Consider the following 20,233-nt stretch of genomic DNA (forward strand, 5'->3'; position numbering starts at 1 on the left):
CTCTACCTTTGATAGGCTCCACCTTGAAGGAGTACATCTCTTTCCATGTATCAAGCCAATACACCTTATGCACATAGGTGTATAGTTCTCCCACCTTTTCATTATTGTCTGCCATTTCATTTAGGCTTGCCATTGCATGCTTGCAAGGAATTCCAGTAAGCTCCCACTTTCTACAACTACACTCCTTTTTCTCCATGTCCACCACATGTTGATCATTCCATGGACCTTTAACCTGATACTTTTGTCCCCCATTCCATCGTGCATGATACTTACTAGCTAGTGTTGTGTTTGCTTCCAAAATCCTAGTACCAGTTGGAGTTAATGGACCTTGACACTTGTTTAACACCTTCATCACATTGCATACTTTCTTCATAAGGTACTCTCTGATGAACTCCAAACAACTGATACTGAGTTTCTCTCTCCCTTTAACAAGTTTTCTATTGAACACTTCACAAAGGTTATTCAATAACATATCTGAAATTGCCCTTCCTAATAGTTCATTAACAAAATAACAGTTAGTGTATATCTATACTATAATAAAAAATAAGACAAAAAATTGAGAAAATACCTGAAAAATGACTTCTAGCCCAATGATGTGGATGGATTTTCAAGAGCCACTGATATGCTTCTATGTCATAATTCCTTAGCTCTACCATTACAACTTCAAACTCTGGTATGGTGGTGGTTGTAGCACACCTCCAAAAATACTCCTTGTACTCTGTAGTCTTAAATAACTTCCTCATGTTCTGGTATATGTGTCTAATACAGAACCTGTGTTCTGCATTAGGGAACAATTGTTCTATGGCTGGTAGAAGACCCTGCTTTCAGCAAAAAAAAAAGTAATTAACATTAGTCTGTAATGAAACTAGTATGCAATATTAAATGTAACTATAGTACCTTCTGTCCATCACTGATAAAGGTGAAGTTGGAATTTGAATACAAGTCAAGATCTTCTGCAAGACACTGAAGAAACCATTTCCAAATTGAAGTGTTTTCACTTTCAACAACAACATATGCCAATGGGTAGGTTCCATTGTTGGAATCAACACCAACTGCACTTAGTATTTGACCTGGGAAAGGTCCCTTCATGAAGGCCCCATCTAAGCCTAAAAATTCTCTCAAACCTGCCTTAAATCCTTTCTTCAAAGGACCTAAACACACGTATATCCTTCTGAATTGTCTGGTTGGGGATGAAACCACATCAATCTTTACAATTGTACCTTCATTTGTCTTTTGTAGCTCTAGTACATAGTCTCTCAAAGCTGCATATTGCTTTACGTAATCCCCTGCAACATTTTTGGTGGCTAATGCTTTTGCCCTAAATGCTTTCTCTTCTGAAATACTAACTCCATAAGTTGATTGGAGTTGCTCTTGTAGGGCACGAACAGGCAGTCCAGGATTAGCTTCAATCTGATCCATAATACATTTGGAAAGAAATGTTGCTGTGCAAGATCTGATTTTTCGTGTTTAGAGGCAGATGTGTTTCTGATTATAGGTCTTAATAAACCAATAGTCCTGTTCACTTGACCTAGATGCATGAAGTTTCCATGTGCATTTAACTTTATCTGAGTTTACATCTTTACCCTTTATCTTTTTCCCAGAGGTAGGTCCACCTACCCCACTTGCATTTAAAAACTACAGTTCCATCACAAACAACTGTTAATCTACTCTTGTCGTTTTTTGTGAATGAGATATTCCTCCTTGTCTCTAAAGCATGCATGACAATTTTATCTTTCAATTCTTTCTTGGCTTTCTATTTCTGCCCAATATGAAAAGCTACCTTGTGCACCTCACCAGCAGAACATAAGGTTTGTTTCCCCAACTCTTTGATCATTTCTCTTCTTTTCCTGTTGTCCCCTGAATCATCACTTAGTGAATCCCACTCGTCATTATCAATTACCTCCAAATCCTCTTCTTCATCACTATCTTCATTTCTTTGGCCACCCATACTTTGACATCCATTGAACTCTGCTTCTGTATCAATATTTAGATTGAAATCCTCCATGTCAATGTCAACATCTTTAATTATGTTGTCCTCATCAATCATAAAGTCACTATCTTCATCTTTACTGTTTTGATTCTCAAACTCAATGTCATCAGACTCCTCTTGTCTCCACTTATCATTGAAAGGAATATTATCTTGGTCTTCAAACCCATTAAATGGGATGCTATCTTGGTCTTCAAACCCTTCAAAAGGTTGAAAGTTTGTCATTAAATCATCATCTATGTTGATGTTAGTTGAAAATTCATTGACTCCTTGAGGATCATTATCCATGACAACTCTATACCCCTCATCTGCAAATCCTTCTACACCCTTACCATTTGATTTGTTCATGTCAAGTTCTTCATTCACATCAATCTCTTTGTTTAACTCTTTTTCTGCATCAACTACAACAAATTCATCTGCAAATCCTTCTACACCCTTACCTTTATCAACTTCACCAATTGCCATTGTTTTTTCACCACCTTCCCAATCCAAGTTAAGCTTTCTACTACAAGACGATGCCACTTTACTATGTTTCCAACCTTTAGACCTACTAAATTCAGGTGTTGCTGATTTGTATAATGTTAATGCTAACCCTAAATCACCCTCACCAACATCAATTTGGATTGGAGTTACCACTTCATGAGCAACTACAAGTGATGAGGGTCTAAGAGGACCATGATTGTCCATGTCTTCTATTATAACCCTTCTTGGACCAGTTGGGGACATAAAATATGTAAGCAAGTTCGTTTGACCTTGCACTGTGTACACTTTAATCATTTTGTTATTATGGGTAACATACCGTGAGAGATTACACACATCATCATCGTTACCTAATGCTCGGAGTCCAAAGTCAAATCCTTCATTAGGCAAACAGAAATGGTAATACATGATTTCAGTACCATCATACCCTAATTCTCTCATCATCAAGTCTAGTTCATGAACAGAAAATTCATCAATGTCGACAACATCAAAGTACCTTAGTTGGCCATTAATATACTTGATATTTGGAAACTTTGTGAAACTCCCTCCGTGATGAAGTTCAATAGAGAATATGTTGGGGTAACCATCTTCAAAACATAAAGAGACGATTGTTAGAGTTTTTCAAAGTTTGAAGCTTGATCATAAAATACAGAGTTTTTCTAAGTTTGAATCTTACTATAAACTTCTTGAACATTGACAATCTCTCCAACATTTCTAAGTCCCCACATTTTCAAAAGCATGAACACAATCCAATTTTCAGACGATCGTTAGGGTTTTTGCGTTTGAATCCAAAGAGGTATGAGTAGAAGACGAATGAGTGAATATAGTCTACAATCTTATTAATTGAAGTGGCGGCAACGGAGGCTAGGACCTAAAATGACCAAAATGCCCTCACATGGAGGGCACGTGATGGCACTAACGGCTCCAAACAAACGGACAGTGACGGAATGGACTAAAAACCCATGAAAACCTTGATTTTGGACCTTTGGTGCAAGCTGAAAACTTTTTGGACCCCATCCAAAGGTTTTGGCAAACCACAAGGACCAAATTTGTAGTTTTGTCTTTTAATATTTAGAGGGACAAAAAACATAATGAAACTAGCTCAAAAGGATCATCAATCCAAAAAAGTCGAGGTTTGGACTAAAAAACCCCAAAAAATGCATACCACAGGGACCATTTTTGCAATTTTGTCTAATATATTTGAATGTTTACAAATATATGTTTTTTAAATATATCTTTGATGTTATTGTTAGCTCTTATATAATAAATCTTATATAAGTTGGTATAAACATTATTTGTTTTGAATTATATGATAATGTAGATATCTTTTAAAGTTATATAATCCAAATTGTCTCAATGGCCTCTACCTACAAGTTATTCATAGTTATTTAAAACATTAAACATTGTTTTTGTTTTTAAAGGTAACAATATAATTTTTTATATAATTTTACTTTTAACTATTTTTGTTGTAAGTTATTTCAAATAACGTATTTGGACACTCTTAATTATTTTAATTTGATTTCAGAAATTTAACTTTTTAAAAATTTATTTGATTAATATTGTTAGTTTCTTTGATTGTAATTATTTAAAATAATAAACATTGTTTTTGCTTTTATAGATAACATTATAATTTTTTTTATATAATATTACTTTTAATTAGTCTTAGTGTAAGTTATTTTTAAGCTACTTATTTGAAAATTTTTAATGATTATAAAAAATAGTTTCGTGGTTTTTTGGTTAATTTAGGATTACAATTTAAGTTTAATACGATAACTTATAAATTTTAATTATTTATAAAGTGGTATCTCATTTTTTTTCAAGTTTAACTAAAAATTTGATTTAAGTTAACCGTTTAACATTATATTGAAATTAATAGTTTAAGTATTTTGTATTAAGTCATAAATTATACAAAAGTTTAAATAACAATTGCTTACATATGACAACCTATTTAAACTAATAAGTTAATTATAATATGTTAAAAAATTAAAGTCATAATTTTATAAATAGAAGTAAAATATGATATTTTAATATTGAAGTTTAGGTAATTTATAATTAGAATTTAGTTTTTACATTAATTTAATATAATTAACCAATTTATAATAATTATTAAAAAGAAATTGCAAAGTCATTGATGTTTCAAATACATGTGGTGCAAGTAAAAATGCCTCTTTTATAAGTATATCAAATATAACAATAACGTTGTTGTTAAATTTAATATAATAATCTGTCTACTAAATTTATATAACGTATTGATTATTTTAAATTATATGTTAATATATACATCTATTATAACTGCATAATCTCAATCGTTTGAATGACTTTTACTCGCGAGTTACATATGAATAAAATTAAATATACTATATGGTTTAATATTATTTATAGTTGTTGTTATTGTTAATTAATTTGTTAACATCTATTTGCTTAATGTTTTAATTTCTATTATTATAATTATTTAAAACATCGAACATTGTTTTTTGAGTTTAAAGGTAACAATATAATCATTTATATATAGTTATTTTTAACTATTGTTATTGTAAATTATTTTAAGCTACTTATTTGAAAACTTTTAACGATTATAAAAATATCTTTAGGAAATATTTTAGTTAAATTGAGATTACAATTTAATTTTTGCATTTATCACAACAATTTATCACTTTTAACTATTTATAAAAGATTCTTTGGTTTTTTAAGTGGAACTGAAATTTATATTTAAGTTAACCTTGTAATGTTATATTTAAATCAACAATTTAAGTATTTTGTCAAGACTGTTCAAAGGTTGTAGTTTTATACTGATAATGGTTTATATACAACAACATATTAAATCTAATAAATTAAATATAATATGTTAAAACTTAAAGACATAACTTTATAAGTAGAAGTGAAAATATTATTTTAAAATTGAAATTTAGTTTCTTTATGATTACACTTTAGGTTTGATATTTATTTAGCCTTATTAACCAACTTATAATCATCATTAGTAAGATAATACAATTAATCACTTTTGACTATTTACAAAATATTCTCTGGGATGTTTAAATTAACCTAGAAATTATATTTAAGTTCACCCTGTAATGTTATATTTAAATTAATAATTTAACTATTTTATACAAATTGTTCCGAAATTGTATCTTTAAAATGATAATGGTTTACATTCAACAGTATATTAAAACTAATAAATTAATTATAATATGTTAAAAGTTAAAAAACATAACTTTATAAGTAAAAGTAAAGATATAATTTTAATATTGGAATTTAGCTTATATCTGATTACACTTTAGGTTTGATACTTATTTAACCTTATTAACCAACTTATACTTATTATTAGAAAGAAATTGAAAAATAATGAGAGTTTCAAATGAATGTGGTGAATGGAAAAATGCATGGGAGTTTCAAATGAATGTGGTGAAAGAAAAAAATGTTTTCTGTATAAGTATATATAGATATAGATATAGATATAGATATAGATAGATATAGATACTAATGCATTGAACGGGAAATTGGTTTTGCCATGTAGAACCACAGTTTCAAAAAGAGTTGCCGATTACTATGTTGAAGAAAAGGCAAAGTTGAATAAGTTCTTTAGTAATCCCCTAACGAATGTGCATTTGACCACCGATTGTAGGACAAGTTCATGTCAACGATCGAGCTATATGGTGGTCACGACCCACTTTATTGATAAAGATTGGGTCATACGCAAAAGAGTTATTAACTTTAAATCTTTAGATAGTTATAGGGGAGAAGACATTGGGCACACGTTGTTGACTTTTCTTGAAGAGTGAGGTATCAATAATGTAATGACCATAACCGTAGACAATGCTACTTCAAATGATAAAGAAATTGAATTTCTAATGAAAAAACTATCAAATTTATATGATGGGGGGGGGGGGGGGGGAACAATTACACGTAAGGTGTATGACCCACATCCTAAACCTTATTGTTAAGGATGGGTTTGATGAACACCAATCTAGTATTAAGTACATGCAAAAGGCCGTTAGATATATTAGGAATTCCACTCAACAGATTCAAAGGTTCAAAGAATGCATGAAAGAGTTAAATGTGAAATCCAAGAAGCTTTTGTGGAATGATTACCTAACCCGATGGAACTCCACGTACGAGTTATTGAAGATTACGATGGAGTTGGAGAAGGTTTTTGAAAAGTTTGAAGTTAAAGGTAATTCCATATTCCATTACATTGTTTTTTGTTTTTTAAAAAAATCAACATGTTTGTAGATTTTTATGTCCACTTTGAACTGTCATATCTTGTTCATTATCTATCCAATTTGCCTGATTTTTTTTTCCAGCATGTAGATCACAATTTAAAATTCAGTTTACACTATTTTTATGCTATTTTTGGTTGTATATTCAATGAGATATATGCCCTTAAACATGGGGTATCGAAGCTATTTTTTGTGATTCAACATGTTTGCAGATTTTTATGTCCACTTTGAATTGCCATATCTTCTTCATTATCTGTCCAAATTGCTTGATTTTTTTCCCAGCATTTAGATCACAATTTAACATTCAATTTACACTATTTTTATGCTATTTTTGGTTGTATATTCAATGAGATATAAGCCCTTAAACATAGGGTATCGAAGCTGTTTTTTTGTGATTCAATGTTTGCAGATTTTTATGTCCACTTTGAACTGCCATATCTTCTTCATTATCTGTCCAATTTGCCTGATTTTTTTCCAGCATGTAAATCACAATTTAACCGTCAGTTTACACTATTTTTAGGCTATTTTTGGTTGTATATTCAATGAGATATAGGCCCTTAAACATGGGGTATCGAAGCTGTTTTTTGTGATTCAACATGTTTGTAGATTTTTATGTCCACTTTGAACTGCCATATTTTCTTCATTATCTGTCCAATTTGCCTGGTTTTTTTCTAGCATGTAGATCACAATTTAACATTCAGTTTACACTATTTTTATGCTATTTTTGGTTGTATATTCAATGAGATATAAGCCCTTAAACATGGGGTATTGAAGCTATGTTTTTTTTTTTAACTAACACTTATTTTATTTTAATAGATCCTACATATGTTCGAGATGTTGTGTCCCCCATAGAAGAAGATTTCAAAATTTGTAGAGCTATGGTTGGATTTCTCGAGAAATTCAAGGTAAAAACCGACATAATATCGACGTCAACAAAACCTATGGCACATCGTCTTTTTGCAGAAATATGCGATGTGTACAAGCACATTAGAGATTGGGTGAACGAGAAGGATATGATTAAAAAATATGAAAAGTATTGGGACGACCTTGAAAAATTAAATGACTTTTTGTACTTTGCGATCGTATTAGATCCACGATTGAAGTTTGAGTTTCTTCAACAAGCCTTTGAGAAATTGATTAAGTTGAAGAATATTGGAGAACCTCCCATATTCAACTCGAAAGTCACTTTGAAGGTTAAGGCCTTAAAACAGGACATTGAAAAAAAATTTGAGAAATTTTTTAATTTCTATAAAGCAAAGTTCGACAATACCGAGTCTTCTCAAAGTCAAACACGTGCTCATGAAGATGTAGTTATGCTTGATGACGAGAATGACTTCATGGGTGATTAATAATACAAGCAGATTACCCATCGACATCTACAAAAACGGAGTTGACACAATACCTAAACGAGCGGTCACTTAAATACAATAAAATTTTTGACATTCTACCTTGGTGGAAACAAAATGCATCTCTTTACCCTATTTTAGCTCGTATAACGAAAGGTATAAGTTTATTTATTTGTATACTTTTTTTATAATTATATTTTAACACTTTCTTTGTTTATGTTGATAGATATTTTGAGACTACAAATTTCTACTGTGATGTCCGAGATGGCTTTTAGTACAAGTGGGCGGATATTAGATACATATCGAACAAATTTGTCCGCTAATATATTAGAGGCCTTGGTTTGCACCCAATATTAGGTAAGAAAATCAAGGAAGCCAATTGTGGATAACATTGATGAAGTTTTGAAAGATGATGACGTCGCAAAAGAGTTGGAAAACGCAATAAACAATGAAGGTGGAAAGGGAAAAAAACCAATCAATATTCCCGAATAGCTAATTTGTATTTGGTCATTGTTATTTTGCAAAAAACTTAAGATTCATATTTTAATTTGGGTGTTTAATGTTTAATGTTTAATCATGAATTATGGATTTTTGGACTATGAATTATAAATTTTTGGAATATGAATTATCAATGTTTAATATTTATTTTCTTGAACTACAAATAGATTTTTTTATTTGGTTATTCGGATTATTTGGGTTATTACGGTTTATTTGAGTTATTCGGGTAAAAAAACATAGTGTACATATTTATTTGGGTTATTTCGGTCCTTTTGAGCTAATAACCAAACCAAAACCCGAATTACCTGACTCGGACCGGTCCCGTATTAGTATAATCGGTCCAGGTTTTAGTTCCCACTTTTCATCCAATTCGGGTTGTTCGGGTTCGGGTCGGTTCTGGCGCGAAGCACATCCCTACCCGCCCTATTTCCATCCCTAGGTAACTCCCACTATTGCTATTGGCAGGACCCGGGGAAAGTTTACCATAACTAATATCCATGTTGGTAATTTCATAACAAACACCGAAAGAAAATTCAATTACACATTCAACTATCAAAAAATGATTATATTTTTATTGAGGATTTAAGTTGCATGAAGAATAAGGTGGATTCGTGCAATTATTTTGTTCATTTATTTTTGTGTTTATGTTGTTGTTTCACTGTGACAAATACAGTTACTATGTCATTTTTAATGTTAAATTGATTACGAGAGTGACCTATGGATTGTACGATACAAATAAAAACATTGTTTAATGTATCAAATGATAGTTACTTAACCTTTGTCTCTTGATTACTTGCTACAGTCTTGTATATTTTGATAATTTTAAACGTTAAACTGTTCAAAAGTTAATTATTTGGGACGTAATCTGCCTAAAATGTTTCCTTAAAATGATTTTTAAACCTTCATTCAAATGATCATTTCAGATCACATACAAGCATTGACACTAGCCAACATAGAACAAGTAGGTGCATCATCAAATGCAACTAGGCCCCACCACCCCGTATTTAGCAAATATACCCTCAAATTTTCCATTTTGCTGAAATAACCCTATATGACATCTTCTTTGGCTGAAACTCTGTTCTTTTTTTTTCTTTTGCTAAAAGAAGTCCAAAATATCTCAAATTTCTGAAAAGCAATTTAATGTTTTTACTTTCATCTAATCTTTTACGTATGATGGACCTTTGTTGATTTTTCTTTTGGCTTCATCAACTACATATGATGGGTGTTTCACCCATGGGAGAGGTTAGTATAGGAAGGTGTGTCCTTTTACACACCTAAATTTTCAACAAGGTTGAAAAACATGCATTAGTTCAAAGAAGAAGGGATATGTTTGAAAAATTCATTTAATTCAAAAACATATATGTATCACCTATGGTTAGTCCAATAATGACCAACAAAATGGAATAGATGAGCCATGATCTCTTATAAATAGCAAGATGAGGGAAAACTTTGAAGTATCTTTGTGCTTGCCTCTTTGGTGGTTAATTGGTTATGACTCAATTAATGAGTTAAAAACTGATTAGTTGGGGCGTTTTTTTATTCTAATTTCGTTTATGTAGTTTTAACAAAATGTAATACATCATAATAGAATATGCTTCTATTATACGTATAATCATACAAAATCTTAATACATAATATTCAAACACTTAGAATGAGGTACGAGTCTCATGCACAAAGTCATTATCCTAATATATTCAAACCAGTAGTGAGTCTAGAATAAAAAACCATATAGATCTATAACCAAGTTCAACCATGCCAGTACAAGCATGGATTTGAAAACTGAATCGGACCGTACCAACTGGACCAAACCAGGTTGAACCGAGAACCAGGTTATCATTTTTTTATCTAAAAAAACCACTTGTTAGTAAACCAGTGGGAACCGATATGTTTGCTAAGAAAATGTTTAAACCTTTCAAAAATTCAGTTTTCAAATCCATGCTTGCATTAGCATGGTTGAACTTGGTTATAGAATATAGAACTATATTGTTTTCTATTCTAGACTCACTATTGGTTTGAATATACTAGGATAATGACTTTATGCATGAGACTTGTACCTCATTCTAAGTGTTTGAATATTATGTATTAAGATTAAGATTTTGTATGATTATACGTATAATAGAAGCATACTCTCATATGATGTTCGTTAATGACAAAATTCTATTTGTTCATTTTCATAAATGACCATATCCTTTTTCCCTAAGTAATATGTATTAACATGAATAGTTCTCAAGCCTTCATATATGAACATATATTGTTTTTCCAAAGTAAGATGTCTTAACATGCATATATTTCAAGTGTTTATGTCAAAATAACATCTACAATTTTTTTTAGGAAGAAATCGTGCCTAATATAAAAAAATCTCAATCAGTTATAACTTAACATTACATGTTCTATCATTCATTTAAGGTTAAGTTGTTTACTAAACTACCTTTAATAATCTAACGACCATATCGTCATGGTGTGCTCAAACAATTCGATTTTCTTTTAAACCCGTGCAATAGTTTTTCTTTTTTTAATAATTTAAATTTATAGGAAAGGATCTATCATCCATAATTAAGAATTAAGAAATCCCGTATTAAATTGTAAGAAAAGGAGGCAACTTTGAAAAAAGCATCGCCATAAAGTCCTCTCTGCAAGACTTATAACCGACGACAGTGGATGAACAGTTGACGCCTTTTAGGAATACAATCGAATCGATTTGGTGTTCATCGGAGTTCAAGCTCACTCCAAATCCCACGCCAACCCTAAATCTTAACATACCGAAATTGCAATGGCTAGAGTACATCCGGGGAATCTGAGTTCCCGAGTGCCCGATCATGAAACAATTTTTGATCACGTTGCTGAGCAGACTCGTAATCAAGAGTTTGAGAAAAGAACATGGGATACAGCAACCTCTCGTGGCGGTGGTCGTAGTCGTGGTCGTGGTGGTGGACGAAGTGAGGCCAGGTGTTGTTTTGGGTGCGGCGAACCTGGTCACATTATTCGCGACTGTCCGACGACTGGCTCTTTTCCTCGGAGTAATGGACGTAGGTAATTAACTTTTCTTCTCCTAATCTTTGGTTTCTGATGATCTCTCTCTTTACTCGAACCTCTGTGAAAACGATTGATATAATACATCTCCTATTACCGATTTCACATTACTGACTTATAGATTGTTCGTGTACTCACTTTTGAATCTATATTCTATCAAATTGTAGCTCGTTTTTTTTTTAAAAGAAGTTGATATGTGTCAGGGGAGGATTCCAAGGTTTAGGTAATGATCCATCGAGCTCTGATGTCATGGAATCCACTTCTGGGACGACCAAGTTTAGATTAAAACCACTGAACACATCAACTGAAGCTATAAGAAATTCAGAACCAGTGAAGCCCTTTGTTGATGAATTACTAGCAAAGATTAAAGATAAAGAACATGAGCTGAAATTGCGTGATGAAGAACTTGATGGTCTGTACCTTAAGCTGAACAAAGCTAATACGGAATTAAGCTCTGTTCAAACCAAGAATGAGGAAATGATTGTAAACATGAACAAGCTTAAAGACGATTTAGAAAAATGCAGAAACGAATTATCATCTGCTAGAAAAAAAGAAGCAGAGATTTCCCGGATGTATTTAGTAATGAAGAACAAGTTTGAAGAGCTTGAAGAAGCAAATGAGACTGCAGATGCTGAAATGAAACAGATGAAGGTAGAAACAGAACAATGGAGGAAAGCAGCAAAAGCTATAGCTTCTGTTTTAGATGGAGGTGAAGTATTATCTTCCAAGACACAAGAACTTGAATCTCTTGTGTTGTATTATAGCAATCGTGCTTCTAAAAGAATGTCACTTGGAAAGATGAGGAAAGCTGTAGATGACTGCAGAATTGCAGCTCGATTAGATCCAAGCTATCTTAAGGTCTGCCTAACAGCTGGGAAGTAAGATTTTAGGTTCCTGTTTTTTCTTTTAAATCATTTATCTTTTTAATACCACAATTTAAACATACTGTTACTTATCAAAGAATTTTGCCTTGTGTTTCTTAGCTGTCATCTGGAACTTGGAGAACTTGATGATGCAATTAAGAATTACAAAAAATGCTTGGAGTCTAGAGCGGTTTGCTTGGATCGAAGGCTTACTATTGAGGCATCTGAAGGCCTACATAAAGCTGAGGTATAATATAACCATATATTGATGGATTAAAATTTCTTTATATATATATATATATATATATATATATATATATATATATATATATATATATATATATATATTGTAAAATGGCTTCAAAGATTTCCAGCAACCCATACAACCAAAGCCTTGGACTCTTTTTATAGGCATGGAGCCACTACACCTGTACACTCTACTAATATGGGACATAATTCCTTCTTTCATGTTTGCCAACAAAACTAGACATTTATATCAGCTTATGATTTAGGGTTTAAATGGATGTATGCTATGCTACTTTATATGAATTTGCAGAAAGTGGTTAGTTATATCAAGCAGTCTGCTGAGTTATTGCAACAGAAAACTTGTGAGTCAGCAACTAATGCTCTGGAGATCATTATGGAGGCCTTGTCAATAAGCTGCTATTCAGAGAAGCTTCTTGAAATGACAGCAGAAGCTCACTTTCTGGTATTATATAGATTTATATTAGTAGAGTGATTTAGCTGATTTTTACTATAAAATATATTATTATTCTCACTAAATTGGTGTTGTGATATGTGGGATGTAACAGCTGCAGAACTATGAAAAGGTGATTCAAATGTGTGAGAAAACACTTCCTATGTCCGAAAATAATTGTGCTAACAATATTAACATTTCAAATGAGGGGCAAAAACGACAATTGAAGCTTTGGAGATGGCGCATGATGGCTAGGTCCTACTTTCGTATGGGTAACTTTGACATGGCCCTTGTTACCCTTGAGAAATATGAGCAACTAGCCCCTCATGAAACCAAGTAATAAACACACACACACACACATTACATGTGTATATTTATTGTGAAGAATGAAGTTAGTAATAAAAGTATGTATCTTTGTAGGACTGAGGATTCATCCTCTTTTTCAGTTGCCACTGTCTCTGAACTTCTTCGCTGCAAGGTACCATACATATTATGTGGTTAAGTTAGAGTGTATATATATATATTTTTTATATTGTTTTTTTTTAAAAAAAAAAATAAACAATTTGCCAAGTTTAGAGTGCTGGAAATGAAGCTTATAAAGGTGGGAGACACAAAGAAGCAGTGAAGCATTATAGCAATGCTCTACAAATGAGTATCGAATCAAGATCTTTTGCTGCTATCTGCTTGTGCAATCGTGCTGCAGCACACCAAGCTTTGGGTGAAGTTGTTGATGCCATTGCTGATTGCAATCTTGCCATAGCTCTTGATGAGAATTACCTCAAGGTCTCTTTTCACATATACATGTATTTTTTGGATATTGATTAAAAAATTCATGGTTTTAATAATAACACATTATCAACGTTTGCAGGCGATTTCTAGGAGGGCAAATCTGCATGAGAAGATAAGAGACTATGAACATGCAGCCCTTGATCTTCAGAGACTCATCACTCTTCTTGAAAAAAATAGTGAAGACAAGTCTGAAGATTTAAAAGTAGCTCGTCGACGTCTTTCTTCTATGAATATACATTTGAAGAAAGGAATGACTTTGGATCTTTACCTCATCTTGTAAGTTCTCATAATTAATCACATTATTAGTATCAGTCAATTAATACACATAGTTAACAAATTAGAATGGTTGCTTATTTACTGTTGTGTGATAGGGGACTAAAAGGCTCAGAATCTAGTGCTGAAATTAAAAAAGCATATCATAAATCTGCACTCAGACATCATCCTGACAAGGTTTTTTTTTTAATTTTTATATCAGCTAGACACAGTTCCATCTGACATATACATATGGTGCTTATATATATATATGCAGGCAGGTAAGTTTTTAACCAGATGTGAGAGTGGAGCAGATGGTGATGTTTGGAAACAGATTTTTGAAACCATACACAAGGATGCAGATAAGCTTTTTAAGATAATTGGGGAGGCATATGCTGTTCTATCGGATGCCAACAAGGTTTGTTAAAAAATGTACTCATGAGATTTAACTCATGTTTTAATTTAATTAACATTTGGTGTTTGTTAATTTTACAGAGATTTAAGTACAATCTTGAAGATGCAATGAAGGATGACTTCCCATGGTAACACGAAACTACTGAAGTATAGTTTACTTTTATTTTGGAGTTGGTGTTCGAGTCCTACTTGGAAGGTTTAAAATGTACAGTTTTCTTGCAAATGACACAAGTTATAAAATACCAAGGCATTATAAATAACTGTATAATATTAATTGATCATTGAAATCGTATTAAAAGTTGGAAGGTTTAAAATTTACCCTATTCATTGTATATTTTAGGAATAGGCTTGATGGAGAACTGAACTAGATTCATATCAATGCAAAGGTAGAAAACACTTTCTCTACACTTCTGTACCAATGCAATATAGAATTGCTGATGGCAATCAAAACCGAACTTCCAATCTCACCAAACAGTTTACTAGTAAGAGGAATGGAGACACGATTGAAATTGTATTAAAGATAAAATCAATACTCAGCGGACTTACAATGCAGAACTCACTACAACACTGAATCACTTAGAAATTACAAGTCTCACTACAATACTCAAATCTATACTACTCTCATCCTAATCTAACGACACATGAGTTCTCATACTAATCTTGTGAGTTATGAGCTCTCAACACACTCACACATACAAACATTATATACGACGGATCCAAATCCGAATGTAGGTAAAACCTGTGAGAACTTTGATAGATAATGAGCTGTAGTCCAATGGTTTCCAACTTTGACAATAACAACCCTCCTGCAACAAAACCTTTACAACCACACTACTAATAAAAGACAAAGTATACCCTCAATAAATTAAATATATAAAAAAGGATACAAACAATGGATAGTCCAAAAAAAAGAAAGATCATTACACAAATAATCATGTTCACAGATGTCAACCATTTAGTCAAGATGTCTAAAAGAGTAATATCAAAAGCAATTTTAACAACCTGAATCAACTTCTTTGATACTTTTTCCCCTATGAAATGAGTATCCACCAATCATCATTTAGCCGCCAAATGGATGCTCCAAGCCCAAAACTAGAATGTTATGATTCATCTTCACAAGCCCAAATAATCCAAGCCAATAACTTTCAAAGCCCAATTCTTCTTCTTTGATTCCGCTAAGCCCAATGATGCCTCGGGAGCCCACTAAGCCCGTCTCCAATCAACTCGCAACCGCAACAAGCACCGAAAAACCTACAAAATATCTCATACAAATATGATCTATAATAAAGAAAATAAAGAATATACAAATGCAATAATAATAAAAAAATCTAAAAATCTAAAATAAACTAATAAAATAAGGAAATAAAATAAGGTATCAAAACTGAACATGAGTGAGATCTCTAACCCCAATATCAAACAAAACTTTTAAAACCCAAATGATTTCTCAAGTAATTGACCCAAGTGCTCTATACTCTGATTTAATGGAGCAGCGAGAAACAGTGTCTTGTTTCTTACTTCTCCATGAAATTAAATTGTTACTGAGAAACACAACATAATACGTTACATACCTTCACGAAACAAGGCATTTGCCCAGTCTACATCCATAAAACCTTTTAAAGACAAACAATCAACCTTAGTGACACTAACCCATTTACCAGGATCATTTTTCAAAAAACGCAATAACCTAAGAGCAACTTTTAAGTGAGATTTCATGAGACTGTGCATAAATTGACTAAACACCTGAACAATATAAGAAATATCAGGTCTAGTATAGTCCAAGTAAATCAATTTCCCAATGAGTTTTTGAAACTCAGTAATATTTGTCAACAAAGAGTCAAACTTGTCAATACCATCAACCTTTATAACAACATTAGGATCAAGTGGTGTCTTAACAAGTTTGCACCCCTAACATTCCAAATTCATGCAACAATTCTAAGAAATACTTTCATTGAGGCAAACATATTCCATTATCAATATTTATAACCTCAATTCCAAGAAAAAACTTTGACTTTCCTAAGTCTTTAATTAGAATTTTTGATTTTAAAAACTCCTTGAATTTGTTTATCTCATCTAAATTATTTCCACTCAATATTATATCATCCACATAAACAATAAAACAACAATTGTTTCATTTACATTTCTAACAAATAAAGAAAACTCATTAACACTTTGAACAAATCTAAAATCAAAAAGAAAAGAACACAACTTCTCAGTCCATTTTCGTGGAGCATGTTTAAGGACATAAAGAGATTTTAACAACTTACAGACTCTTTTATCACCTTTAGTATGATATCCTAGAGGAAAACTCATATACACATGCTTATATAATTCTCCATATAAAAAAACATTGTTAATGTCAAGTTGAAATAAAGACCAATTAGAATTAATGGCAAAAGTGATAACAATCCTAACCATTACCATTTTGACCACAAAAGAAAAAGTCTCCTCATAGTCAAGTCCTCTCATTGGTTGTAACATGTAGCCACTAATCTGGCTTTATATCTCTCAACCTCTCCATTAGACTTATATTTAGTTTTATAGGCCCACCTACAACCAATTGGTTTCCTATAAAAGGGTAAATCAGTAGTTATCCAAGTTTGATTTCGATATAATGCCTCCATTTTTTGATCCAATTTGGATAATTTGTAGCCTCAAAATAAGTCTTTGGTTCAACAGTTTTATTTAAATTTGAAACAAATCACTTATTTTCATTAACTAAAAAAGCATAACTAACATTTCTTTCCATCCCATATTTATATTTTTCTTCAATAATATAATCATTAAAATTTTGAGGTAATTTTGATTCACGATTTAACCTCTTATCTCCTAAAGAATTATACTCGAGATGATTAGATGAAGTATATATATTTTCCTCAGCTTGATTGAGAAGCTCTTAAGTAACCAAATCAGGTTGATTAGTACCTGTCGTTTCATCCTAACAAGATCCAGTTGCACCTATATATTGGGTACCATCCTGGCGAAAATCAACTGCATTTCATAGAACGATTTGCAACAACATCATCATCTTGATTGTTACTAACATAATTTCTCATGAAATGATTATCATTCACTATATCAGACACAATCACCTCATCATAGGAAAATGGAACCTAAGGTTTAGAATTACCAGACAAAGAAGCATCAGGAAACATAGAACCATCATCATATTTAGAAGCCCTTTTATATGGAGAAACCGTTTCATAAAGCTTCACATCCTTGGAAAAGAAAGAAATTTTGTTATCAAGTCTATAAAGTTTATAACCCTTTTTCACATTAGAATAACCAATTAACACACTTCTCATATCGTTCAACAAATTTATCAGTCACATTAAATCTAGCAGCAAAACACAAATAACCAAACACCCTAATATTATAAAAAATAGGAGGATGTTTATAAACTAATTTAAAATGAGACTTTCCTTTAAGAACATAAGAAGGAAGCCTATTTATTAGAAAAACAGTTATAAGAACAACATCACCTCAAAACTTCTTAGGTAATCCATACTGAAATAAAAAAGATCTAGAAACTTTCAAAATATGTCTATGTTTTTTTCAATCACTCCATTTTGTTGTGGTGTATAAACATAAGTAGTTTGATTTACAATACACGTACTTTAAAAAAAAAGTTTTCATTCGAACATTAACAAATTCAGTTCCATTATCATACCTAACAGTTTCAATTGTAGTATTAAATTGATTTTCAAGAAACAAGTATATGGCTTGAAAACAAGAGAAAACTTCTTCTTTGGTTTTTAACAAATATACCCACGTAGCTCTTGATATATCATCAACAACAGTTAGAAAAAAAATCTAAAACCCCTAATGCCAACGATCATGTAAGGACCCCACACATCAACATGAACAAGTTCACCTAAAATATTAGTTTTGTGTTTACTCAAAGGAAAATACTCTCTTGTTTGTTTAACTTTATGAAAAACCTCACATGGAGGAATAGATTCATTTCCAAATTTCAAAGAATTCTATAAACAGTTTAGGGCTTGATCAGCAGAATGACGTAACCTTTTATGCGAAATTAATTTTGAGACACAACAAGTAGTAGACTTAGACAAAAAGATACCTACCATTAGTTTTATTATTAAGATAATACAGTCCTCTAAATTCATTACCAGTCTCCACAGTCTCATTGGATAGTGAATCCTGAACAACAAACTTATTTTCATCAAAAAACAACCTGACATTTATTATCCCTACATAACTTGTTAAAAGATAAAAGATTAACATGAAAACTAGGAACAACAAAAACATCAAGTAAAGATATAGAATTAGACAGGTGCATATTTCTAATTTTATTAACTCTTGCAGTTGATCCATTAGGATGATCAACTCTAAGATTTAACTTGGAAATATCAATAGTGTCAACCAACTGTGGTTCAACAACAATCATATGTTGACTAGATCCTGAATCAACAACCTACTTATTATCATTGGAAAACACATTATTACAAGCAATACGTATTGGATAACATATCCTTAGCAAATTTCTTATCAATTAGAAGAGAAAGAATCTTAGCATATTGATCAGAAGTTAGATAGTGTTGATCAGCTTTGTCCACAGAACATGTAAAAGTGCTAGAAGACTCATTAACATGTGAAGCAACAACAGGAGCATTAGTTGAAAAATTGTTAGTGTTATTGAAATCATTTTTAGACTTGAAATCTTTTGGACAAAACAATTAATTTGTAACACTTCTCAATAGTATGTCCCTTAAGGCCATTTTGCTTGCATTGAAGGTTCTGATTTCTTCCTTTAAACTTCCTAGTATTCAGTAATTTTACCAACAAAGCCAGAGGGCTGAGATTTATTTGAAGAAACAGTTAAAGAACCATGTTTTTTATTAGACTCTTCTCTAGACACAATAGAGAAAGCAATTTTCACATTTGCTAAAGGTTTAAGAAGTAAAATATGACTTTTATCTTGACTAAAAGAGTCATCTAAATCACTGAGAAATTGCATCAATTTCATTAACTTTGAATGATTATTAAATTGAGTTGCAGCTTCACATGTACAGTCAGTCAAATTAGTAAGACCATCAAATTCTTTCCAAAGTGCATCAAGTTTATTAAAGTAATCAGAAACACTTAAGCCGCTTTGAGTTAAAGAACTAATACGTTGATGCAAATTAAAAACAACTTAACCATCAACCTTATTATAAGTATCATGCAACCCGGTCCAAATATCAAGAGCATATTCAAAACATGCATGACCAACACATATAGATTCAGCTAAAGATCCTAAGATCCAAGAACAGGAAATAGAATTTACACGATCCCACTTAAGAGATTTAACATAATCATCCTTTTGTTTAACAATTGTACCATCAACAAATCAAATTCTATTTAGAGCTTTCAGAGATCTTGTCATAAAACTCCTCCACACCCTAAATTTTTTAGTTCCAATAAGTTTAAAACCAATAATAGTGGTAACAATGTTATCAGAAGGATGCAAATTATAGCACCAGATGATTTCAAGGTACTTTTTTTGTAATTATTTATTTACTTGTTTAAATCAGCTATTTTGCTTTGGGCTTAGTGATTTGGGCCTTCTATGTGTGGGCTTAGTCAAGGCCTTACGTTGGGCGTAATCCTGGTGTACGCGGGGCATAGTTGGTCTAAGTGGATTGTGTATGGCATGCATGTAC

At 31.9% G+C, this 20,233-nt stretch overlaps 1 protein-coding gene across 1 annotated transcript; it reads left to right on the forward strand.

Annotated features, from left to right (window-relative positions):
- Positions 1 to 11,100: 11,100 nt before the first annotated feature.
- Positions 11,101 to 14,891, forward strand: LOC111888013 (uncharacterized). Its single transcript, XM_023884128.3, has 11 exons — positions 11,101 to 11,558; positions 11,762 to 12,436; positions 12,542 to 12,668; positions 12,978 to 13,130; positions 13,234 to 13,454; positions 13,539 to 13,596; positions 13,695 to 13,901; positions 13,987 to 14,183; positions 14,279 to 14,357; positions 14,437 to 14,577; positions 14,655 to 14,891. The coding sequence occupies exons 1-11, from the start codon at positions 11,299 to 11,301 to the stop codon at positions 14,703 to 14,705; spliced, it is 2,169 nt and encodes a 722-aa protein (XP_023739896.1). The 5' UTR covers positions 11,101 to 11,298; the 3' UTR covers positions 14,706 to 14,891.
- Positions 14,892 to 20,233: the final 5,342 nt, after the last annotated feature.

Source organism: Lactuca sativa, chromosome 8 (genome assembly GCF_002870075.4).
Source record: "Lactuca sativa cultivar Salinas chromosome 8, Lsat_Salinas_v11, whole genome shotgun sequence".
Classification (NCBI taxonomy): domain Eukaryota; kingdom Viridiplantae; phylum Streptophyta; class Magnoliopsida; order Asterales; family Asteraceae; genus Lactuca; species Lactuca sativa.